This window comes from Neltuma alba, unplaced genomic scaffold (genome assembly GCF_004799145.2).
Source record: "Neltuma alba isolate B1F8T4 unplaced genomic scaffold, ASM479914v2 tig00011419_pilon, whole genome shotgun sequence".
NCBI classification, from domain to species: domain Eukaryota; kingdom Viridiplantae; phylum Streptophyta; class Magnoliopsida; order Fabales; family Fabaceae; genus Neltuma; species Neltuma alba.
Genome location: NW_021636103.1, coordinates 167,583 through 192,922, shown reverse-complemented (window position 1 = coordinate 192,922; position 25,340 = coordinate 167,583). Strand labels below are relative to the sequence as shown.

Genomic DNA, 25,340 nt, shown 5'->3' with positions numbered 1-25,340 from the left:
GAGGAATGATATTAAGAAAGACAATTATAATATTTTAGAAAAAAGATATCATATTTCTTATGATTAACTAGCGTATCTAACTTTTTTAATCTAATCCAATTAGTTAAACAGGTCTTATATTAAGGATTGGATGAGTATACATATAACGCGCTGAGGATTGAATCATAATCATGCAAGGATTCAAACACTAATAATGTAACTAAACGAAAAATAAAATTGTATCTAATTTATTTTCTCTGGTCCTATTTATGTGGTCATACTCGTAGTCTTATCTATTAATTATTAATACAATTTTTTTACAAATTTTGAGGAAAAATTCATGACTAATTTCTGAAAATATTATTGTGATCTTGTCTCTTTAGGTTTTTTTTTTTTTTTTTTTTTTGCGGGATTCTCCTAAACCTAAATTGGCATTCAATTCATATATTAATATCAGAGTAAGAAACAATGAAATCATCTAATTTTAATAATTTAAATTATTACATTACTTATAAAGTCAAGAGAGACTTCAATTAAATGAGAACATTCGATATTCAAATGTCACAACGTACAGATTCACTTCACAAACCCAGAGAGGTGCATAGGTAAATAAAATTAAAAAAAGAAGATGATGAAATTAGTATTCAATGTGCAAATTAAAGACGAATGAATCAACATGATCGACTCAATGCTTGAGAAATCATCAGTTTAATCATTTAAATTACATATATATAACTTAATTTAAGAGATTTATGTTATTTGAATGAAAATAAATGGACACTTATGAAAAATCTGAACAGTGCAGTACACAAGGCGGATTCAATTCACTTCACAAAACCGGGGTCCTGAGTTACGTGAACTATTTGTATTGGTAAATAGAGTTAATTAATTAATAAATTAATCATTTAATTTACATCAAATTAAATGAAAATACAGACGCCCAGATACCAAATTAATTGAAGTGAACAAAATACGATGCATGGACAAAGCCAACAAATTAATATATTAAACGTACGCAGATTCAATTCAATTAGATGAACAACAATCAGAATAAATTAAATATTCTAATTACTCCCTCCGTTCCTTATTATAAGAGATAAATAACCAAATTACGTTGATAAAAAAAAACAGTTAAAATTAGTTGAGTACAATTAATGTGTAAAAATTATATTTTTTTTCTAACAATGCCCCCATTAATAAGGAGAGAGAATATGAGAGAGAATAATTAAATTATTAAAAGAAAGAGAAATGGGAGGGGGAGAGAGTATGAGTTGGAGACAAAAAATAGGGATAAAATAGGAAATCAATACAAAAAATAGAGACAACTTTAAGTGTCTCTTATATATGGGAACATGCCATAAGCATCAAATGTCTCTTATAATAAGGAACGGAGGGAGTATATAACTATAAAATAATAAAATATAAATGCTAGTTATAAGAAACGCCTCTATGGTAAATTTTTTTTCAAAAAAAGAAAAATAACAACTTTAATATTTCATTTACCAAAAAAATAATAGAACAATAATAACTTCAATCTTCTTAAATTAAATTACCTAATAAAGTGTCCTAAATTACCTTTTCCCCCCTTAGAAAAAACAATTTATAACCCCTAAACATCCTTAATCTGAAAATAATTAATTTTAAAAATTAAAATAATTATTATACAGGTCCTTCATTCTCTGTAATCCAAAGTCCAAACTATAAAAGGCCCAGTGCCATTGAGTTCTGGGAAGCACAGCAAAATCGCAATACTTATCATCTTCTTCACCATTCTTCTTCTTCACCTCTGAAACAAACATGGAGAATCTGAGATCTCAAACTCTATTGATAATCTTCATTGTACCCGCAATCTTCGTAATAACACCCAGCCATTGCAGCAGAATCAGGATGGTCCATTCCGACGACGAAAGTCTGATCGAAACCACCTGCAAGCAAACCCCTAACTACGATCTCTGCGTTCAATCCCTAAAATCCGATCCCGGAAGCTCCCACACCGACGTCGCAGGTAATATTCTCAGAAACACCGATTATTATTAATTCATCCTGTCGATTCAATTCTTGGCATGAATCAGTCGCTGAACCAATCGTCAATCGTGTTTAATTATTCACAGGGCTCGGTCTGATTATGGTGAAAGTGATCACGGCGAAAGCGAAAGCTACGGAGAACAAAATCAATCATCTCTTGCAAGTAGGGGATTTAGATCCGAAGCAGGAGTGGGCATTGAAATCTTGTCGTGGGATGTACGACATGGTGCTGAGGACGGACGTTCCGGAAGCCACTGAAGCTCTGCAAAAAGGGAACCCTAAATTCGCAGAAGACGGTGTGAAGGATATGGGAAACGAAGCAGTTTATTGCGAGGGAGAGTTTGACGGCGAGAAATCGCTGCTTAAACCGGAAAACGACGCTATGCGCGAACTTGCTTGGGTTGCTGTTGCCATTGTTAGGCAATTACTGTAAGAATGACTGTTTCGTGTTTGAATATTGTTAAGTCCATGCTTATGTGATCATTTGTTGCTTTGTTATCTGGTGCTACTACTTGTTTTTTATGTTATTGTGGATTCTGGAAGTATTAAATGTCGTAAGATCTTTTTGTTGTCAAAAGAAAGATGAACTTAGTATAATGTTTCTGCGTTTCTGGGTAAAAGTGTTTTTAAAAACAAGGGATTAGAATAATGTCCTATCAAAATGAAAGGTACTTCAGCTCCATGTACCAAGCTAGACAATGAGACACACACACACACACACACATATTCACATATCAAATTAATAAACCATTTCCTACTAATAAGCACTGTAGCTTTTGATTAACAAACATTAAACCTCACTCGAATCCACCTCTAAAATGCGGGGGATGATTATATCATAAGTTGTGAACTGCAATAATGATCCCTTAAATTCTGATTGATTTGTTTTTTGGGTTTTCCCAAGACTTTCGCCTCTTCTTAAAGCAGTTCCTGTTGAGTTTTAGTGTTTAGTTGGAGGTCCGATCATTATTATATTCTTCTTTGAGTTGAACTAACTACAATAAGGGGGGGAAAATTATGCAGCAAGGCTTGGAAGTTTCTGCAGATCATTTACTTTATATAGTAGAGGTAAATCAAGATAAGTAGGATTGAAGTAAGGACTTCCTATTTATAAAAAGCTTTCATGTTCCTAAATTACAAAGCCATTAATACTAGATGTTCTTTCATTCTTCAGCATTATGCAATATCGAGTTTTAACGTCATCGACGTCCCTAACTGAAGCTAGTATCATGTTAATTTGGGTTCTGCACGTAGTAGTGACAAATATAAATGGCATAACATTGACGTTTTTGTGTGAGCTGTCTTTGGTCGCATGTTTATTAATGATTCTATCCCCGTACATAAGTTCCCTCCTTTAGGGTAACCCTATTAATTAAGGCTGCAAATTTTAACTAAAATACTTGGCTTGACGTGTTTGATACAACGAATCTTTTAGACGGAATGAAGAAAGGGATGAAATTAATGATGAGTAATATTGTACATACGTCTTTCTCTCTTGGTCACAAAAAACGTGTTTGCTTTTATATAAACTAGAAATACTTACTTCTTACGTATAATATACGTAGATACACTATATACAAAGTTGACAAGGTATGAATATGTAATTTAATTATTACTAATTTTATTGTATATATTAGCATGCAATGAAAAGAAATAGTGATTATTATAAAGTCTATGAGTAAACCACTTGTGCAGTTATATATTTCAATTAACATAATTCCCTTTAAATATATAAATAAAGCTTTAAAGATACGTTACACAAAAGGAACCAATGGACGTCGAAATAAGAGAGATTCTTACTCAAACATGATACAACTATTCAGCAATATCGATTAAAACGTTTAATAAACAAATAGAATTACTAGTCTCTGTCATCTGTTGAACATTTTGTTAATTCATTAGTAAATGATTCTATTTGTTTATATATATGTCTGTGTTTATGCTCAGCGAGCACGAAGTGTTTCTCCTTTTTTTTCAAAAAAAAAAAAAACTGTCTGGGCAACAGAAGGGCATTAACTATAGATCAATCAAATATCTCTGTCACATGCACCTTACACAAAACATGTTATATTAAAAAACATGTTAGAAATTCTTGTTATGAGAATCAAAAGGAGCATAATAAAGGTAGTAAGACTTTAATTTACTTTGTTTTTAAAATTTTTAATTTTTTTAAAACCATCCTCTGTCGATTCATTGCATATGTTTAAGAGATTTATATTAATAGGATAACTTCCATAATGAAATTTTACAGAAACTAATATATATTTCAAATAATTAACTAATTTTTAAATTTTTATTAATTAATTATAACTCATCATGCTATCAAGAAGATTATATTTCTTTTTGATTTAATACAGTCAAACACACTCACGCATAAAAACATGTCAATATCTGAGTATAAGTTTGAAATTTCATTCAAACATACTAGGTAGTGTTGTCACTGGAATAATTAGCCATTGACAAGAAAATTATATTTATATAACTATAATGTGAGGACCGAATAGAAACCGTAAGCTTGGGCGTGGCCATGTGGAGTGCTACCAATACATGAAAAGAAGATTGGGAACATTTTGTAATAAACAAAATAAAGCTATCATTAAGGAAACAAACAAACAAAAATTTTCATTGATTTGACTTTTGAGTAATTTGAAAACCGACAGATTCAGCCATTCAAGTTCCAGAGAGGAAGAGAGGCCAACACACAGTTTGTCTTTTGTTTGTTATTTATGAATTGATAATAAATAATTCTATCCCATCGTATTTAATAAGAGGCAAATTAAACTTCTATTCTTTTCATGTGCATTTGTGTTTCTTTGGTGTATTGTGATTGTTTCATTTGTTAATGTGTCTGAAAATAAAATATTTGCAATAACTGTAACGAGATACCACTATGTTTTTCTATCATAACTCACTTGTATTTTAAACCCGCACACCAATAAATACATTAAATTAACTAGTTTTTTTTTTCATATTTACTCTTATTAAAAGTTGAGAGAGAGAAGGGGAGGGGACTGACTGTATAGAAAATGAAAAGTTGAGAGAAAAAGAAATGGAGAGAGAAAGAGGGACGTGTTTCGAAGAGCTATTGTTTCAAACTTAAATTAATGAATTTTTTATCAAATTAATAGGAGTAAAATTGAAAAAAGATCATTAATTATACTAAAAGTGACTTATATTTTGAAATAAATTTTTGGGGTATAACTAACCTAAAATAAGAAACATAATGGTAAGTTGGAATCCCATATGTTGTCCATTTCTCGCCTTTCTTTTAATTGTATTCCCACAAATTTCATTTTAATTAGTGAGTAGTCAGGTTTTCAGAACTTTCTCTCTCTCTCTCTCTCTCTCTCTATATATATATATGTCCTAACGGCAGAAAATTATGAAGTGAGATTTTATATCACTTAAAAAGTGATAAACAAATTTAGTTGTGTTTAACTTAAAGTGAAATATTCATAATCAGAAAAAATTCATTCCCTAAATTCGATACTCAAATCTATTTAATTTTTTTTACTAAAGAGAAATTATAATCATGATTCAACTGATAACTACTTTCCATTCATCCAATATCTCTCTTACCTTATTAGTTTAAATTAATACTACCTCCGGTCCTTAATATAAGACTCTGTTTGACTTTTATTTTAGTCCTAAATATAAGACCCCAATCTACTTTGTCTCTCATATTTATACATTTTTTTTCCAAAGTAGCCCTTCTAATAATAAGAGTTCTAGTCGATACATTTGATTAGTAAGGATATTTTAGGAAAGACAACACATATTTATGACAAATAATTAATTCAACTTACTTTATTAATCTCTTCAAATTAATCAACTGGCTCTTATAATTAGGACCGGAGGTAGTATTATTGATTTATCTCGGATCCTTAATATATGTATGTATGAGAAGTATAAGTTTAAATGAATATTGATTGCCTCATATGGGTGTATAAGAAGTAGTTTTTTTTTTTTTTAACAGTGTCAGAAGTGGTTGTAAATCTAGAATTTCTTGTTTTTGATATTTTATATAAAATTAAATTATATATATTCCTGTACATTCACAGCTCATCACTCAACAATTTTTTTTCCAAAATCTAAATACTATAAAATTAATATTTTGAGAAAAATATGGGTAAATATATGCATATAATTTAAAATTAAAACCTCTACATATATAAGTGACCAGCTGATGAACGTTTGGTTCAACAAAAAGCCCGACAGCCGGAAAAATGAGATCGTCTTCGTCACTTCTCATAGCCCTCACCCTTCTTCTTCTTCTGGCCTCCGTTCTCCCTCCGTCAACCCAATCAAAGAACGACGACGATGACGACTCCGGCGACCTGATCGACTGGATATGCAAGAAAACTCCATTCTTCGACCTCTGTTCCGCCACGCTGCACGCCAACCCTCTCACTCCCAAATCCGATCTCAAAACCATCGCTCTCGTCGTCGTCAAGGACATTCTCGTGAACGCCACCGAAACCCTCTCCCACATCGAATCCCTCATCCACCACACCTCAGATCGCCGATTGGAACATTCCCTGGCTTTCTGCGCCGAATGCTACATTCCGCTCATCAAGTACACTCTCCCTCAGGCCGCCGACGCCGTCAGCCAAGGTCAATTTGGGTTCGCCGCGTATTGTGTGCGCTATACGGCGAAGCAGGTGCATAGGTGCGAGAGGAAGCTGGGAGGGACGAAGGCGTCGTCGCCGTTGGAGGATCAAAACGGCGTAGTGCATAAGCTCGCTGGTGTGGCTTCTGCAATAATAAAGTTGTTACTCAACGCTTGATTTCATAGATCTGTCTCTGTAACGCTGTTTCTTCTTCCTCTTTGTAGATGATGGTTCTACTTGTAGTAAGTAGCTGTTGTAAATATTATGTGTGGATGTGTCAAAAAGAGTCCCACATTGTTTGGGATTGTGAGGGTCCAAATAATAAGTGATCTTGGACAACCAAATGGGTCAAGAGGAGGAGTGGACTTACGCGTACAATGGGCCACCGGAGACAAATCCGGCCATTTCCCCTCACCCTCTTGTGCACGAGTCAAAGGCAGTACTGGGCATTTTATTAAAAATATCTATCTAAATTACTTTATTCTTCTTAAATAGTCATTAAACAAGGCTCATTTAATTATGAGTTAATTATCATTAAGCGCGTTTAAATGGACCCAATGGTATTGTGATTCGTAGCCTATAAAAGGGGCATGAGATGAAAGTTCAAAGAGGTACCGCCGTGCTCTGAGCTTTCTGGCAACTCTCTTCCCTCCTCTGGTGTTCTACCTTACTGAGTTCTTTTAGCTTTCGTTATTTTGCTCACCCTGTTCTTACAGGAAGAATCCGTTTAATCCTGGGGAGTGCCGCTTCTTGCTTTGCCGGTAGTTGCGGAATAGCTCTTAAGGACAGTGTCTGTAAGACACGACTCGAATTTACCGTTCTCTGCAGGTGTTGCTATCAACAGGGTTTGCCTAGCATTATAGAGGAGGTGGAAGATCTACTGGATCTTGGAGAATTTCAGTGCTATCGCCAACAGTAGCTAATAGAATTAATGGATCATCTAAATTTTCTGAACCACAGAGGAGTTAGAGGATTGCAGTTAAATAGTTAATTATAGTCAAAAAGGGAAACGATTAGGTAAAAGTTTTTTATAAGAAAGCTTGAACTTTATTCCGTAGATTAAAAAGTTAGTTAAAGACAATAAATATGTAAAAATTAGAAGTTCTTTTTCTCTGAAATATCATTATTTGTGGATGAATGAAAGCATAAGAAAGAGAATAAGAAAATTATTATACTTTTCCGGTCCTTAATATATAACCTAATTGTTAAGTTGATTTTGGTCCTAAATGTAAGACATATTTTTCATATTTATCAATTTTTTCTAAATTATCCCTATGGATATTTCCTCAACCATAACCAAGGAGAAAAGGAGGGAGGATATTAAGAAATATGATTATGATGTTTTAGGAAAAACATGTCATATTTCTTATAATTAACTAACTCATCTAACCTTTTTAATCTAATCAAATTAGTTAAATATATCTTATATTAAGGACCAGAGGAGTAATAAAGAGAATTATAAAATAGAGAGAATGGTTTGAAAAATGAGATAATAAATATATCAATTATTAAAATAAGTAATTAATGGGGTAAAATAGAAAATTTGCCACAAAAATTTAAGACAATTTGCATATATTGCTTATATTTAAATACAAGAGGAAGATGGTAGTTGTTGCTTATAAAAAGGGATGAAAAGGGTACAATTGATTAGTATAATAATCAAATTATACATTAAAAATAGTTTTTTTGGCTAAAAATGTTGATACGAATGCAAGCTTGAGGCATATTAATTTATTTTAAATGTAAAAAATCAAATACATTTGAGAGAATTAAAAAAAATTAAAATTACTAAATCCCAAATAAAAAATTTCTATAAAAATGGGTCATTATTTACAAGTTTAGTGTTATTAAAATTTATTAAAGTGTTGTTAACTGGGTCTGAATTAGGTTTTAGTAGTTTCAAACTCAAACTTCTTTTCTGAGATTTTTCCAATAAAGTTTGTATACACACACACACTCTATCATCCTTCATCCGGTAGAATAAAATATGGCTAATTTGTTAGACTTGCATGCATGCAATAGATGAGTTATGGTGTCTTATTAATATAAAATAGGCAATATGTTTTGGAGAAAAAATGGACAAAATGTACGTTGAGTAGCTTAATTAATTTTGCACAAGATTTTACTTCTAACTAGAAATTTCTTCCCCATACGATGCACAGACTAAAATATTTGATTAAATTTTAAATTCTAATAAATTATATTATTTAAGATAGCTCAAGATTTTTTTTTTTTATAGAAGTGTGTTTTTTTTTATTCCTTCATATTGTATTTGAATTAAAGATGTGAAATTTAGGAGAAAAAATTTCAAATTAATTATTTATCTCTCCATTTAAACCCCAATTGACATATTATTTTATGATACTTCTTATTTAATTCAATATATTCAAATCCCAATTAAGATATTATTAAAATTCAAAATTAATTATTAATTTCTTCATTTGAGCCTCCATTAAAATCTCATTTAATAATGATGCTCTTTATTTAATTTAATATACTCAAATCCCAATCAAAATATTATTCAGATTTTATTATTAATTGAATATATTCAAATCTTATAATATCATACCCGACCCGTTTTAAGCGAATCGGGTATTACAAGTTTTCAAGAATATAATAATAATTGATGATTGATGTGATCTGCAAGGTTGCTTTGGTCAAAATAGAGTTAAAACCCAACAACTTAAGTTAGGAGATGTGTAACATTCCAAATTTTTTTAAAAAATTTTAAGTTATATTTGAAATTGATTAATTATTATTGAAATTTAATCTTAATTACGAGTTAGAATCTTAATTAACAAATAATAATTAAATAATGTATATATAGTTTAAAATATATATAGATACATATCTATATATGTATCTATATATATATATATATAAATATATTATAACAGAGGGTGGCTAGTGGCCACCTACTGTTTGAATTGTGAGGGGGGTTGATCCCCATTCTGAATCTCTTCTCTTGCCTTCTTATCCTCTTTCTTTCTTTTCTTTTTTTAACTGTTAGATTAATATTTAATGATTCAGATTTAAATCTTTTTAAAACTATTATTAAAATATTAAATAATAAAATAAATAAATTATAAACTATAAACTATAAACTATATTAAAATTTAATTCTAATGATTTGCAAGTGCACTAAATGTTTTTAAAATTTTTTATAAATAATTTATAAAAATTAAAATCTGAATTGTTAAAATATGTTAATCTAACGGTTGAAAAAAAATGAAAATGAAAAGAGAAGAGGAGAGGTTTCGAACTGGGTTGATTCCCTGTGCCCCTTTCTTATATAAATAAAAGAAAAGAAAAAAAATTATTTAGGCATCAAGTGTGGACTCACGTGACCCACACTTGGCCTTTTAAAATCACACTCACACTCAATCTTCCTTCAGCATCCGTAGGCGACCTTCATTTCTTTTTCTTTCTTTTCTCTCTCGTCACAGCTTTCTTTCCTTCTTCCTCACTTCTTCTTCCGCCGCAACAGTTCAACTGTGGGTGTGCGTGAGAGGGAGATAGAGGGTGTGAGCAAGAAAAAGTTTTCTTTAGTCTCATCTAAGACATTTAGATAAGCTATTTTCATACTACATTTTCTATTTGGTTTCTTCTTTTTATTTTGTAAATTTATGACAGAAAAGTAAATTTTTAGGGCTTGATAGATCGTTGATATTTGAAGTTTCTAACTTATTATTATGATATTATTAATAGAGCTTATAGGGTCAGAATAGGAATTTTATGACATAGATTTTTATTTAGATGGTTGATTTGAGGAAATGTAAGTTACGGTTTTACTGGAAAATTTTGAGTTGTGATTCGAATTTGATCTCTTAATTTAGTTCATTAGAGGCTATATTAAAGATTTAATGCTTGAGTTTTGATAATTTTGTTGGAATATGAATGTTATTGCCAATCAAACCCTAACTTATATTTTCTCAAATCAACCATCTAAATAAAAATATAAGTCATAATACTCCTATTCTGAACCTATAAGCTCCATTAATATCATAATAATAATTTAGAAACTTCAAATATCAACAATCTATCAAGTCCTAAAAATTTACTTTTCTGTCATAAATTTATCAAATAAAAAGAAGAAACTAAATAGAAAAAGTAGTATGAAAATAGCTTATCTAAATGTCTTAGAGGAGACCAAAGAAAACCTTTTCTTGCTTACATCCTCTATCTCCCTCTCTCACACACCCACTGTTGCGGCGAAAGAAGAAGTGAGGAAGAAGAAGAGAAGGCTGTGACGAGGGAGAAAAGAAAGAAAAAAAAATGAAGGCTGCTTGCAGATGCTGAAGGAAGATAGGGTGTGAGTTAGAGCTGGTAATACGAGTTGGGCCCGCGGGCGCAGCCCGCCAAAAAAAGACGGGCTCGGGTTGGTAATATGCCAGCCCGCACCATTTTAAGCCCGCTTCGCCGCGTGCTGGCCTGCTTTTTTTTTTTTTTTTTTTTAAATTTCATATAATTTCTAATATAATTAAAATATTTTGACCCTCAAATTCCACATGACCAACTAAACATTGCTTCTTTCATATCATTGCATAAGGAATTAAACACTTTATATATTTGTGATTCTGTGTGTAGTTATACGAAGATCATCGTCTATCTTTTATTTTTCATTTATTTGTTGCGTTACTATAAAAGCCTTTATAAAATTAAATAAACATGTGGTACTTATACATTTATACATAAAATATTTACTTAATTAATTTGGATAAGAAAACTAAATTACTTTGAATAAAAAAACTAGTTAAATTAATTATTTATAAAAAATATATTAGTTTTTATAAATATATTCTTAAATTATAAATTAATCTTCACTTTATTTTATCATAACTTACTACTCAAATTCAAGATTCGAAACATAATTTTAACATTTCAAATTAAACTCAACCTATATTAATAATATAGTTTTTGTTTAAAAAAAAAAAGAATATGTAGGCAGGTTGGTGGGGCGGGCTGGCAGGTGCGGGCTACTTCAGCTCGCACCGCTCTAGGCGCCCATACCATCGGGGAATGACCCTTATCCGCACTGCCAGCCCGTATTACCACCTCTAGTGTGAGTGTGTGATTTTAAAAGGCCAAGTGCGGGTCACGTGAGCCCGCGCTTGATGCCTAAATAGTTGTTTTCCTTTCTTTTTTGTTTATAAAAGAAAGGGGCACGGGGATCAACCCCCCTTCCTCACCATTGGCCACCCACTGTATAATATATATAAGTACATATATATGTATCCATATATATATTTAAACTATATATATAAATTATTATTTAACTATTATTTGTTAATTAAGATTCTAACTTGTAATTAAGTACTCCCTCTGTTCTTTATTACAAAAGACAATTATAAAGTATATCATGTTCCTTATTATAAGAGACACTTATAGGTTGTCTCAAATTTTATGTGTTGATTTTCTATTTTATCCCTATTTAATTACTCATATAATTGTATTTAATTCCCATTCATTCTCTCTCCCACACATTATCTCTGTTCCACATAAATAAGGGTATTGTTGGCAAAAATGTTACACTCTTTACATATTTATTACACCTAACTAATTTTAACTAATTTTTTGAATAGTGTGATTTAGTTAATTGTGGGAGTAATTAAGATTAAATTTCAATGATAATTAATTAATCTCAAATATAACTTAAAATTTTAAAAAAATTTGCAATGTTACAAGATGAATGTAATTGCATCATTTTAAATATTTTAGGAATGAAATTGTGCGACAAATAATTTTAAGATAGTGGGTATACCTAAAAAAATACTTCAAGTGCTGAGTGCATCCCAACTCTTGAAAAATGTTTTACGAGATCTTCATATCTAAATTTTTAAAAAGTTTAATATAAGTTCAACTTATACACGTAACTAAACAAATCTAAAAAGTGAAACAAATGCTAATTTTAAATTTCAAATATATAAATTTAATACTCTCTCTAGTTCAATATCTCAAATATTTGAAAAGGTTTTTTTTAATATAAATTTCATTTTGGATTTGTTGGATTATTTAATTTTTTATTTATTTTTAGGCCCACTTAATTATATATCCATCTCATCTATGTTTTTACTTGTTCTCTCTCCCACTCACATTCTAGAAATAAGGATGTTTTAGAAAAATAAATTATATTTTTTACCCATTTAATATCTTTAATCAATTTTAACCAGAATTTCAAATTTTGTAAGTTAGTTATTTGAAGAGAGTATCAATTTGGAAGCAACATTTTGAAGCAAGGGATTGGCTCCAACATGCAATGGCGAAGCATTAGCCATTAATGGAGATTATTAGAGCTTCCTTCGGCAACACAGCATATGTTTTGCTTGACTGGGATGACTCGCACAACGATGATAGACTCCTGTTCATGGCGTGGAGTTTTCTGTGATAATTTAACTGTTAGGACGTGTTTCGGAAGCTGTAAAAATATTTCTCATAAGTACTTTTTCACAAATCGAAATAAACTCCTCCACATACTTATTTCGTATACCGTCAAATTACATTTAAAATTATAGTTTCGTTTCTATCTAAACATCCTTTAGAAGCAAAAGAGCAGAGGAAATGGAATGGAAGAAATAGGAGAAGGAAGAGAAAAATGTTGATATTAACATACATAGCTTCGCTCCCTATCTACTAGCGCTAAATATAAACTATTTTTTTAATAAAAAATATAGAAAAAAGCCATGGCCACCGAAAAACGAAGAAGCAGGAAGAAAAACTTGAAGGACAAACAAGAGAAAGAAAGAGAAAAACTTCAAACCTATATGTGAGAGGTGTTTTTTTTTTTTTTTTAAAGACGTGTTTAAATTTTGGGCATTAGCTTTTTCGGACTCTTGGGAAATGTGTTTTGAAGACATGGAAAGGCTATGTAAAGCAGATTTCGTTTTATATTTTGAATTTTACAAATTTTTAAAACTTATTTAGAGTTTTTTAATTCATTTTTATTTTTATCTAAAATGATTAATATGAGACTTAATGTGTGTTTTTACTATATCACTACCCATAATTTGTTGTGAGATATATTATTATCATATGAGTTTGTTAATTTATTGTGAAATGAACTATTTAGGTTGAGTTTTAAATTATTTGATAACCTGCTATCTTATTTTTATATAAATATTATTATATAAACATATAATATTTTTTTATTTAATTATTGTGCCACCAGTTCAATAGTTGATCTAGCCAAACCATGACTTAGTGGCTTTTTCATGTCAACAGTCGATTCAATTTTTAAAACATTGGTTAGAAGTAAGTTTAAGTCATCATCAAACACTAAATATAAATACTTCTTTCAACAAAAACTTAATTTAAATATTAATTTATCACGTTATGAAAAACTCATATTTTTTGGTTTTATTTAACCCCACTAATAACAGAGTTAAGATGCAAATCTATCCACAAAGTATTTTAATCATGAGTGTTTAACACCATAAACTTAATTTAATTATTGGTTCGTTATGTTATGAAAAGCTAACATTTTTTGTTTGATTCAACCCCCTCTAATAATATAGAGATAAGGTGCTTATCTGTCTATAAAGTATTTCATTATGAGTATCTAACACCATAAACTTTTTTTAGATGTAAAAATATACATTGAGTTTTTAAAATAGTGCAGAAATATCATGGTCATTAAGTCGACTAATGTTAATTGTTTAGCAAACATACAAGTCAAGAAAATGATATAAAAAATACATTAAAATTTCAAAATTATACAAAAACGCCATAATCGTTAGACACTTTATATACATATTTTTTTGCACCATTATGAAAAGTTTATCTATAATTTTACCTCATTTTCTTGGTTGACATATTTATTAAGCTTTTAATATTAGTCAACTTAATGATCATAGCATTTTTACATTATTTTCAAAATTTTATGTATTTTTTAACCCAAGAAAAGTTTATCATATTTGATGTCTTGACAATACATTTTATAGATAAATTTGGTTCTTCACCCTTCTAAAAAAATGTTACTAAAAGGATTAATGAGTAATGATTTTATAGACAGATTTGGCTCTTCACCCTTCTGACAAAAAAAAAATGTTACTAAAAAGATTAACGAATAATGAATAAAACATTTAGAAGCTAGTTTTTAGTTTCCAATATTATAATCAAAGAGTAGTAGCGTGCTTTTCACAAACATCAAAACACAAATTTTTAAGATTTAAGAACCAACCCTGAATTTTCAAATTTCGCTTTGAATACTCCCCCTGTTATGGCAGTAAAAAGTGTTACATTATCTCCCGCCAATATATAATAGGGTACAACAAGACTTCAATTTGTAGATATTGGTACTTCACACCAACTTGCAAATATACTCTTGCAGGCATGAATGCAATAAAAAGAGGTCTCATCTAAAAGTCCAGAGGCCCAGCTTTAGCTGACCCAGAACAACCACCAGATGTGCCATATGAATTCCCACTTGAACCATCAACAGGAGCTTGGTTTAGACATTCTAAAACCAAAAACCTTCGTTTTTGCAATTTTATTGAGAATGTGGTGGCTTCAAGTATTAGAGGAACCTGGAATATGAAATTAATTCAAAATGACGGTTTCAGATAGAATGGAATGAAATGGGGAAAAAGGGGAAATATGAATTTTAACTCCCTCAACCAAGGTCTAATTCCATTATTAATGCATTGTCAACAGAAAAAATTCCATTCTTAATGCGTGATCTTTGCTTGCTACTCTCCAATGGATACTAAATACTAGATAGTTGTTAAAAAAGACATCAACATATACCTCCAAATGCTTTGGAAAGTACCAAGTAAAATTAATTGCAAGAAGCCACATGATCTTTAACTAAAATTTTGTTCTCAGTCCAACGCACTATCCATGACAATTTTGATGTGATAGAGAAGTCGCTTAGAGTCGATTTTAACTGGAGTTCGTTCTCAGTTTAGATTAAAATTCGGAGTTATGGTTACATTTTAAAGTTCATGTACCAATTTTTTAATCAGACCTCTAGTTATCCTTGAAATAATGAACCATTTTCAAAGTGTTTGCTGCGTGGAAATGTAGATCCAAAAATAATCACTTCTCCAATATCAAAAAATCAAGACCAATATTGGAATACACAAGTCACGTCACTTGTATGAACTTAAGAAGCCAATGCAGAAACATGTATGTTGCAAACAAGAGTACTACCATTAGAAGCTAAATGCTAAAGCAGCAAATGACGAAACACAAGTGTGTGCCACAGGCATGCATGCACGGGATAAACAAACTAAACATACAAATGCACTTTAGACAAGCAAAATGAGGATTACGTAAATTGACCTGCGTATTAATGCGTGCAACTTTGTGTACATTTAAAAGCCCAACCATGTCCTGGTAACCAGTAAGGAGTTGTGCCATTTCCTTGTCCTCATCTAAAACAATATAACAACACCTTTAAGGCAACTTATAAAGGGCTGGGCTATTGAAAGCTTCAGAGTTCTCGCCCATTGAATCATCTCAAGATTCATCATAATCGATGATATATTATCATGCACAAATCATGAAAATGATCCAACAGTTGCAAAGTTCAAACCATCCATAACACAATATTAAATATTAAATGTCATAACTGACGTAGAACCTGGAATTGCCCGAACTGATAGCAGGGTATCTGCCATATGTTGCAATCGTTTTGAGCATGATGGAGAAAGAAGTGAAGGCGGAAAGGTTACAACAACAACAGCATTTGAAGATCGGGTCATGCATTTCAGAGACCTAATAAAGGACAGCATCTGCCATTCCTGTGATAATAATTGTTAAATTGGCAATACCAAATACAAAAGCATAAACAAGGTCATAATACACAAAAGGAAATCATTTAAACCTTAGAGATTATGACATAGTTACTCACCTTGTCTGAATATTTACACTGGGGAGAACAGAATGATTGAATAGCAATCCGACCAGCTGAGGAAATGTTACTTCCATTTCTGATTGTCACCATGTAATGTCAGTAAATTCAAAATACACAACAAGTTTATTAATTAAGAATGAACATATTCATCAAACTCTTAAAAAATCCTTGGTGCGGTCGTTATAAAAAATTAGGACTGGAGAAAATGTCCAGGATCAGCACCAAGGCAGACCAAATCAATAGGAATGCAATGCTACACTCGCGATTTATGCTAACAGGTTGAAGCAGTTTCAAGCAGAAAATTTGGGCTCAGAATGATTAACATAAGTTATTTTGCATGAATAAACAAAATTTTCAACCAAAATTCCTGGGGTCATACACAAAATCCTTGGATCATTATTTTTGTTCCTACAATGTTTCCAAATGATGATATGGATGAATAGTTGACCAAATTTCTCACATCAAACATGTTAAAATGACTGAATTAGAGCTAGAGTTCATCAACCATCAAAACACCTTGAGAATTGAGCTAAGAATGTTGCGCATTGGTCTTGAAGGAGAGTAAGATTCGTCAAATCTTTGATACTGACACAATCTACATGGACGCCACTAAAAAATTGCCTTTCCAGAGGCTTCCGCAAATCTAAGTCATGACAATAATCATGCCTGGCACCTGCATTGTAAATGTGAAGTGTACATGCTTAATATTTGCAATGAGATGAGTTGGTGACTCATCTGCACATCCGAGGTTGGACGTCATATATTGACAATTTCCCTATCCTCTTTTTAATACAATAACCCTCGTTTGGAAGAGAAGAAAAGTTGGGAGGAAAGAAAATGAAATGGGAAAAGATGGGGAGAAGATGAAATTGGAGAGAAAACATCATCACTCCTCCTATTACGATGGAAGAGAGAAAGTAGAGAGGAAAAAATGAGCAAATATCTGAAATGACATAGTAAATACCCCATCCTTATATCAAAATATATTATATTTAAAATCAAATTATATATTACAATTAAAAAAAAGGTCATATAAAAATTACATCATCAAATAATTTAAAATTAAATAATTTGGTAAATATACATATTTTCATATTATTATACTTAATTTATTACATGGTAAAGATATAATTTATCATTGGAAAAATCATATTACTCATGCAATACGACACTAAAAAACGACAAACTTAAATCCAAGGTTATTTTTCACGGGAAAATCAAAGCCTCTTGTTTTAAAAAAAAATAATAAAAGCCTTCAAATGTTGGAAAAGACTTCATTCTCAAATTGCTGACTTTGTTATACAATGAGAAAATTTATGACCATTGCATTGTAAATTGGAAAAGACTTCATTCTCAAAGCACATGCCACCATATGTCAATTGTTTTGTTTAAATGACAGCAATATTATTTGCAATTACCGGCAAAAATAATTTATCAGTGACCAAACAACAATAACAAAGAGACTTGACTTTATGCAATTTTATAATGCATAATATCATGGCTAGAAATCCATGATATTAGTCAAAATGCTTTTTTTTTTTTTTTTGGGCCAAGACGAATTATACTATGCATGAAGCTCCCTACAAGCATAGCAACTAAGTAAACTAGATACTTTGTACTGTCTGATTGAGAAACCAAATTAAAATCATTCAAGAGGTAACATTAGAGTATACTTAAGATCAAACAAGCTTACCATTGCTAGAGCTAATATTTGGCAGTGGCTCACCAAAATACTTCTTGTATTGCCAAGCAATTCTCAAATTGTTATCCTAAAATTACACACACAATGAAGAATAACATAAAAATAATAAATACATAACAGAATGCACAAAGTAAGAATGCAATGACTGAAGTAAGTTACGTGATTAGGATCAGGGTCACGAGATTTTTCATCTTCAAATGACCTTGGATTAGGCAAAGTACCCAGAAATCCTCTAGGATCTCTAGATGGACTGGCATACAAGAGGGGTTGCTTGTGGACCAGTCCCTGTGACATAAAATTTCTCAATACAAGCATATGATGAGGTGCTTCAGCATCTTCCAACACCATGACAAGGCTACCCAGAGAAAAGCCACCACCCAAAATTTCTAATTAAAAAATAAAAAAAGTTCTATGAGCAGAGGCTACATTTGAATCGCATGAAATTTAACTGATTCATGTACTCTAGATGATTTGAGGAAAGTGAGAAGAGAGGGAATTACTGTCTAAATCCGAAATCCCAGATGACATAAAAGTCGTTCCATTAGGGCCATGCTTAAGTCCAGGATTCTGAGAAGATGTTACATTAGGAACATTGCGAGAAAAGCTACTAACTCGAGTCTTGGTTGTGGACATTGCAGCATCAATAGTCAATATGCCAAACTAGACCAAAATAGTAGTTGAAGGCTTGTAAAATGCACTGCAACTCCATATAAAGAAAATATAATTATACAAAAGCATGAAAGTAGAGATCTCGATTTGCAAGATACAAGAAAGCAACAAATAAATGACATTCAGTAGAAGATATTTGGCTTCAAAGAGCATAAATGGGGAAAAATTACTTTCAAAAGTGTATAATTGTACTGATGTCCCCGGTGCCCATAGAAGCCAAAACATGAAATGTAAACCGAGTATGATAAATAAATGGGCCAACAATTTGCACCATTCAAGTATATTAGTGGACAATCCTTCAAGGAATAAGTTTGTACACCTTAGGTGTGTGTAAAGGCATCCCATATAATCTAAAAATTGTTCTCAATTATAAATGGAAATCTCTCATTATTCTTTAATTCAAATAATCAGCTTCAACATAAAAAGGTATGCCTTAATCATTCATGTTAGAGTTAACAGTGGATTTAATCAATAGCATATGCCTTAAATAACAATCTCAACAAGATTTCAAAGAAGCCTTAAAAAAAATCACATTCTTATTTATTTATTTTATTCCGGATTCAATATTCCATTTATTAGCTCAAACTTAATCACCATGCTATATACATTTATTCTTAATACATTGAGAACACTTAACTGTCTTATTCGAATTCAATTCCTCTCCTACACATTTTCACAAACACCTTATTCGCATTAAGGTCAGACAAGTTTATTGAGCTTTTCAACCGTCAAATCCTTTGCCAAAAATTTATCTAAACATCCATGTATAAAATTATTATGCTTCCCTATTGCAAAAATTTACTAAGAACCAATTTAAATACAGCAACACAAAAATTAGATTCAATTATGACAGCAACCAAAACAATTATACTGAAGTCGTCTATCTAAATAAGCTTCTCAAGCTTCAGGTGAGCATGTTTGAACTTCCATTTCCCCTTCTACAACGTGCATAGCGCGTAGAAAACAAACCAAAAGAAAATGATTCGAAGCTCAACCCACCCACACACAAGACGGCTACGTAAGACCAAGAAAGGAGAGGAGTTTCGAACTGAACCTCCACTCAATAGCAGTTTACAGAGCCGAAGAAGTAACAAAAGATGAAGATGCAACTGCAAGAGAACACATCTGACGCACAGCAGAACACGAAGTGAGAGACGAAGATCAGCCCTCTCCCAAGTCACCAGAACAAGCCGAACAGAGAAGGGAAAGGGAGAATCCGATAATCTCAGTGACAGCCGGAGGTTGGCGCGACAGGAGAATCACGGTAGGGATTTCAAACTTTTCAGAGGTGCTTCAAGCTTCTCCACGTTGGGCTTCTCTCCCATATTTTCCCAACCGCTGCCCCTCCAGGGCCCGAAAAACGACGCCGTTTCCCCCAATTTCGTGGGAGCATCCAGTTTGGACCAATTGGTTACGAACCAATTGGTCCAGCTTTGGATCAACATTGGCCAGCCCATAGCCCAAAAATCCTAATCGTGCAGAAAGGGCCTTTAACACGCGTTATAAGTGAAATTTATATTTAAACCTTTCTATTAACCCTTTCTTACTGCGTGTCCCGGAAAGGGGGGGGGGAACCGATCCTTTGATAAATTTGAAAAATAAAGTACAATAAATTCAGTATCTTAATTAGTTTCTATTAATAATATCTTAATCAGTTTCTATTAATATCTTTATTGTTAGGCTCAGTTACATTGTCCCCCCGGGGGGTGGTTAACTATTTTTGGCAGGCTTAATTAATCAAAATGTGTTACCAATGTTTCGTATCATTTTATCTCAAACTAATTTACATAACTTATAAATTGATATATAATATAATATTATATAAAAATATTGTTAAAAGAATATAAGATCATATTACAATTATTTTAATTAACTAACTTATTTAACATCTTTAATCACCCTTGTTGGCCCAAAAAACACATCTTTAATCTATCCAAATACTCAAGCAATGGAATTCAAATTATTTTTGAACATTACATATTTTGTGCATATCCTTATTTGAGTGCCGTACGTTCTTGTAACTGACCCGACCTATTTCAACAAGCCTCAAAAGGCAAAAACTGCTCAAACCCTAATAACTTCTTTTGCCATTTTCTCTTGTTCCAAGAACATTTCTGAAGCAATTAACCAACAAGGAAGTTGCAGAGGAGGCAACAACAAGCATCCTCATCATCATCATCATCAGGAGGCAAAGGCCAATGAAGAACATGGCAGACCTACCTCTTCCCCACACAGATTAATACATACAGGAGAACACTAAACTACATTTAAACACAGAAGAAAATAAAATGGCTTTTGTCAGAAGCACAAGGTGCACTTCCCCATCTTCTTTCTTCCCCAAACACAGGACGTGGCATGCTTATTTTTCTGGTTTAAACTGTATTAACCTGGGTCTCTTGGCTGTTTTTCTGGCAAATATGAGTTTGTGATTGGCTGTGCAAAACTGCAAGAAACCATCCAGTAACAGAAGTTCAAGTTATATGGCAGCTCCAAGAAGTGAAGTACAGAAGGTAAGCGAATATGAAATATAATTTCTCAAAATATTCTGAGTTCAACTCGTCAAAAAAGAGGAGGATCTATAAGGTCATGAGTTCCAACTTATAAAACAGAATGGGTTGGCACTTAACACCTTTCCAAACCCATTTGTTTATTTTAACTTACCAACCCATCTGGAATTGCCTTAATTATTATCTACATTAAAAAATCAAAATTCTTGAAGGCTAATTAAAAAAATAGAATGAACAATAACTTTCAACGTTGCCTGGCACCACAAACTAGCACTGGGTTATTGTAAGAAAAAGGAAAACAGAATAGTCATCAGAAACTTACTTGAAAGACTCTGAACCAGGCGCATTCAAGTAGCTGGCAGATGGATTAAGTTGGTGTTGAACTGAAATCATGTCACCCTCTATTCCTCCAGCAGGCACAGGAGATCCCTGGAAGCTTGCCACTGAACCTTTTCCTGATGACATCCCTGCAAAAGGAATGGAATGATCATCAGAAACGTATAAGCCATTATTGTAGCCAGAACAGAGATGAAAGCCAGGTTGGTCGTTGAGAAATTTAACATAATAGCAAAAGTTTAATGAACTAAAGGTCAAGGGAGCAAGTGCAGGTCAACTGTAGGTTGCATTGTTCCAAAATTGGATTTAATCTCTCACGTGACAACTGGTTTTTATCTCTAATGTACCCCTTCAAGATAAAGCCCTTTTGGCTTAAATAACGCAGACACCTTACACGTTCCAAATTGGATCTAATTATCCCAAAATATGGGCCCTATGGATCAAGCTCTTAATTGATTGGTTGCAGAGGCAATGATATATTAAATTATGGGTCCCATTTTAATTGCCAAGGACCAGCTCTCCCCAAAAGATAAAGTTGTTAGGTGCTATGAAAATCCCTACTTCGCTTTCTCACATGTAAACAAATATCTCAAAGAAAAACGGAAAGCAAACAAGGTGAAGAATAAAACTTGAAAGCATGACTAAAACCTAACTTATGCTATGGTTAGCCTGCACCAAATTTATGTGATCAACACAACATACAAAGGAAAAACAAATACTGTACAACGAAGTAAATTGGAAAAAAATTGTAATATGTCTAAATGTTCAATAAATGAAAAAAATTGTAACGTGGATAAATATTTTTAACATTTTGCAGGGATATTTGATAAAATGAAAGCCTTTAATCTTCATTCATCTTTTACCCTGTTTTGTTCTGAAACTAAAAGTGGTCCGTATCTTGCAATTCTGACCTAGTCAACAGGGTTGACAAAAGGAACCATTAGAACCGGCAAACAGTAGATATTGTTTTGGCTATAAACAGAAATTCAACATGCAGGTATTTCATGGGAGAGTAATAATCATATATTAACCTGAGAGGTCATTCTTTATATATCTCATTCCATTAGACATGCAAATATCACTGATAGGTTGATTCCTTATAGAATCACAAAACAAAATACCTTTCAGGTCCTAAATATGAAATGTTGGAGCACATTGAACAACAATGATAGTTTTAGCCACACAAGTAACATCCAAAATGCAGGATCTGCATGCACATGGAAGCAAGCTAGTTTTATAGCAAATAATACCTTGGGATATAATCACAATAAAGAAGACAATAGTGAAAACCATGGAAAATATGCTGCTACTTGATGATGAAGTTGATTTAGCAGCTTTCATCTTCTTCAAGGTTTTCATGCGTTCTATCCTTGCACGCTTCAACATGGCAAGTTCAGTGATCTCCCTGATTAACTTCTGGTCAGCTGCATCCAAGGACGGAGCTCGTGGAGGTCTTGGTGGTCTGGGAGCCTTTTTATTACTGGACTTTTTAAGTTTCTCTTTCACTGTGGTCTTTGTTGCACTATCTACTGAGTTTTCCCTTGGCAATGACATGCTAGTCACTTTCGACATATGCACTATAGGAACTCCACTTAAATTTGATTCATTGCAGCATAAAGTTAACCTATCATCACCCTTTGCATAATCCCTAGAAAACTTAGCAAATAGCGTCCCTCCTTTTCCAGCACTGTCTAGAGTAGAAATTTTCCTCAAATCATCCGCATCCACACTTAATCCAATTTCAAGATCAACTTCGTCATCTTTATCTCTTACATTTTTATGATCCATCCCCATTTCGCAAAGCCACAAACCCAAATCCAACTTTTTCCTCTATGTTATACTGCAAAATTAGTAGAGGCACAAAAGTTCCCTCAAAATTTCACCCTTAACCAAATCCTTGAATTTAACCCATAATGCAAACTGGCCTCCTGAACGAACCAGAAATCATCAAGATGTACCGTTCAACTGACAATAATAATTTAGATGCCTCCCAAACTTGCACTTCAGACACGTTTCAAAATAGTAACAAACTGGATATTACCATCAAAGTTCTCCCTCTTCCTTTCTAAGCTCTATTGCCACGATCTCAATTCTGATTCCAACCCCTGTTCAGAAAACAAAATGAAGTAACCCTGCATTATGACAAGAAACACAATTGAGTAAGTTAATTACATGGGAGTTGGTCTTGTTATGAGATGCAAAAGAGATTAATTGAACGAAAAAAGTGCAACTGTAAGCAAGCTAAAAGCACCATTTCAAACATACAAAGAGCATAAATCATCACAAAATTATTGGGAAGAAAGAAAGGAACCGAACAGCCGGAAAACAGAAGTCCAAGAAAAAGTTAAGGAAATAGGATATTAGAGGAACCAAAAACCTACAAGGCCGTATCAGTGGCTTGGAAATGCCTCTCACCCAGGAAAGAATCTGAGAAGAAGGTGAAGACGAAACATATATACACACACATACACAAAATCTATGAACCGCACAAAGCAAAGCAAGGGAAAATCACTCTAACCAGTACCCCACATCATATGGAGTCACATTGCATCCCATATGATCAAAAATAAATGCCCCATAAAAGAAAACCCACAAAATCCAAGAAACAAAGAAACTTCGGACTAGCTTCAGCCATTATAACAATATATGCATCAGACAAATAAGCTGAAGAAGACGAAGAAGAAACGAAGATACGTTTATGGCAAAGCAAAGGAACCCCAGATCCGATGAGCATTGAGAGAAGTCACTGCCTTAAAGAGAAGAAGAGTTGAATTCTCTCACACAGGCAAAAGAGCTTTAAAGCGAGAGGTAAGAACACCACACGAGAAGAGAGGAGGGTAACCAGGAAAGCACTGGAATTTCAAGATTTCAAAATGAAAAATCACATCTTTTTTGGCTTATCTCGCATTCTCTCTCTTCATATTGTCGCTTATCATCTTTCAATTTTTCTCACTCCCATGTGCTGTAATGCAAATCGGCATATTTATGTATCCATCGAGGAAGAAAAGACGCAATGTTGATCGAAGCGAGCAGGCTTTGCCGATCAGATGACAGTTGGCAAATTGGCATATTCACCTCTTCGTGGCTTCGACTGATTTGTTGTTCTTTTGTTTCTGTAGATAAATTTTTCCGGACCGTTTTTTCTGGGTCATTTGGATAAATCCATTGTTTTAACTAATTATTACTTTTGTACTTAATTTAAGCTTCTATGACTTAATTTTGATGTCTAATTTTGGCGTTTCTGTTTGCTTACATAACTGTATAGCGGTCTAATATCATATCATAGATTTGATTGTTATGGGAAAAAAACAACCTTTTTTTTTTTGTTAACAAGTGGATTTAACAAAATTTTCATATTCTTGTCATTTGAAATTGTTTGCATGTTCAATTTTCTTATTTTTGTGATTGGCTAATGGCTGGCCTTTTCTTTTAGTTTAATTGGATTTTGCTGAAATTGACTGAATATGATTGGCAAGCCTTTTTATGTTAATGTTTGAATAAAATTGACGCTTTATACCACAAAAATCAAATAACTTTCTAAATTTTTTTTTGGTTAATTTTTTTGATTGCCTATATGTACTTGTTTTGTATGAAAGAATAAGATTAAATTTATGTTAACGTTTGCACCTTAATAAATTGGTAAATATTATCAATTACAA

General features: G+C 32.4%; 2 protein-coding genes and 1 pseudogene across 5 annotated transcripts; 1 reads left to right on the top strand and 2 right to left on the bottom strand.

The window, feature by feature from the left end:
- Window positions 1–1,866: 1,866 nt before the first annotated feature.
- LOC114713146 (uncharacterized) lies at window positions 1,867–6,791 on the top strand (annotated as a pseudogene).
- Window positions 6,792–14,796: 8,005 nt separating this feature from the next.
- On the bottom strand, window positions 14,797–20,133 carry LOC114713120 (elongator complex protein 4). Of its 2 annotated transcripts, none has more exons than XM_028897701.1 (9): window positions 19,838–20,133; window positions 18,670–18,866; window positions 18,329–18,555; window positions 18,161–18,236; window positions 16,984–17,140; window positions 16,465–16,543; window positions 16,195–16,354; window positions 15,894–15,985; window positions 14,797–15,136 (listed from the first exon to the last, which is right to left on the bottom strand). In XM_028897701.1, exons 2-9 carry the CDS (start codon window positions 18,800–18,802, stop codon window positions 14,969–14,971), a joined length of 1,092 nt encoding a protein of 363 aa, XP_028753534.1. In that variant the 5' UTR covers window positions 18,803–18,866; window positions 19,838–20,133; the 3' UTR covers window positions 14,797–14,968. The 2 variants fall into 2 exon arrangements, with proteins under 2 accessions (XP_028753534.1, XP_028753533.1); XM_028897700.1 differs by having other exon boundaries at window positions 19,893–20,133.
- Window positions 20,134–20,768: 635 nt separating this feature from the next.
- Window positions 20,769–24,689, bottom strand: LOC114713180 (uncharacterized). 3 transcript variants are annotated; one of them, XM_028897773.1, is made up of 5 exons: window positions 24,376–24,689; window positions 23,723–23,813; window positions 22,932–23,609; window positions 21,668–21,812; window positions 20,769–21,302 (listed from the first exon to the last, which is right to left on the bottom strand). In XM_028897773.1, the coding sequence occupies exons 3-5, from the start codon at window positions 23,473–23,475 to the stop codon at window positions 21,221–21,223; spliced, it is 771 nt and encodes a 256-aa protein (XP_028753606.1). In that variant the 5' UTR covers window positions 23,476–23,609; window positions 23,723–23,813; window positions 24,376–24,689; the 3' UTR covers window positions 20,769–21,220. The 3 variants fall into 3 exon arrangements, with proteins under 3 accessions (XP_028753606.1, XP_028753607.1, XP_028753605.1); XM_028897774.1 differs by having other exon boundaries at window positions 20,769–21,281; window positions 22,932–23,813; window positions 24,376–24,686; XM_028897772.1 differs by lacking the exon at window positions 24,376–24,689 and adding an exon at window positions 24,063–24,146 and having other exon boundaries at window positions 22,932–23,813.
- Between the last annotated feature and the right edge of the window lie 651 nt (window positions 24,690–25,340).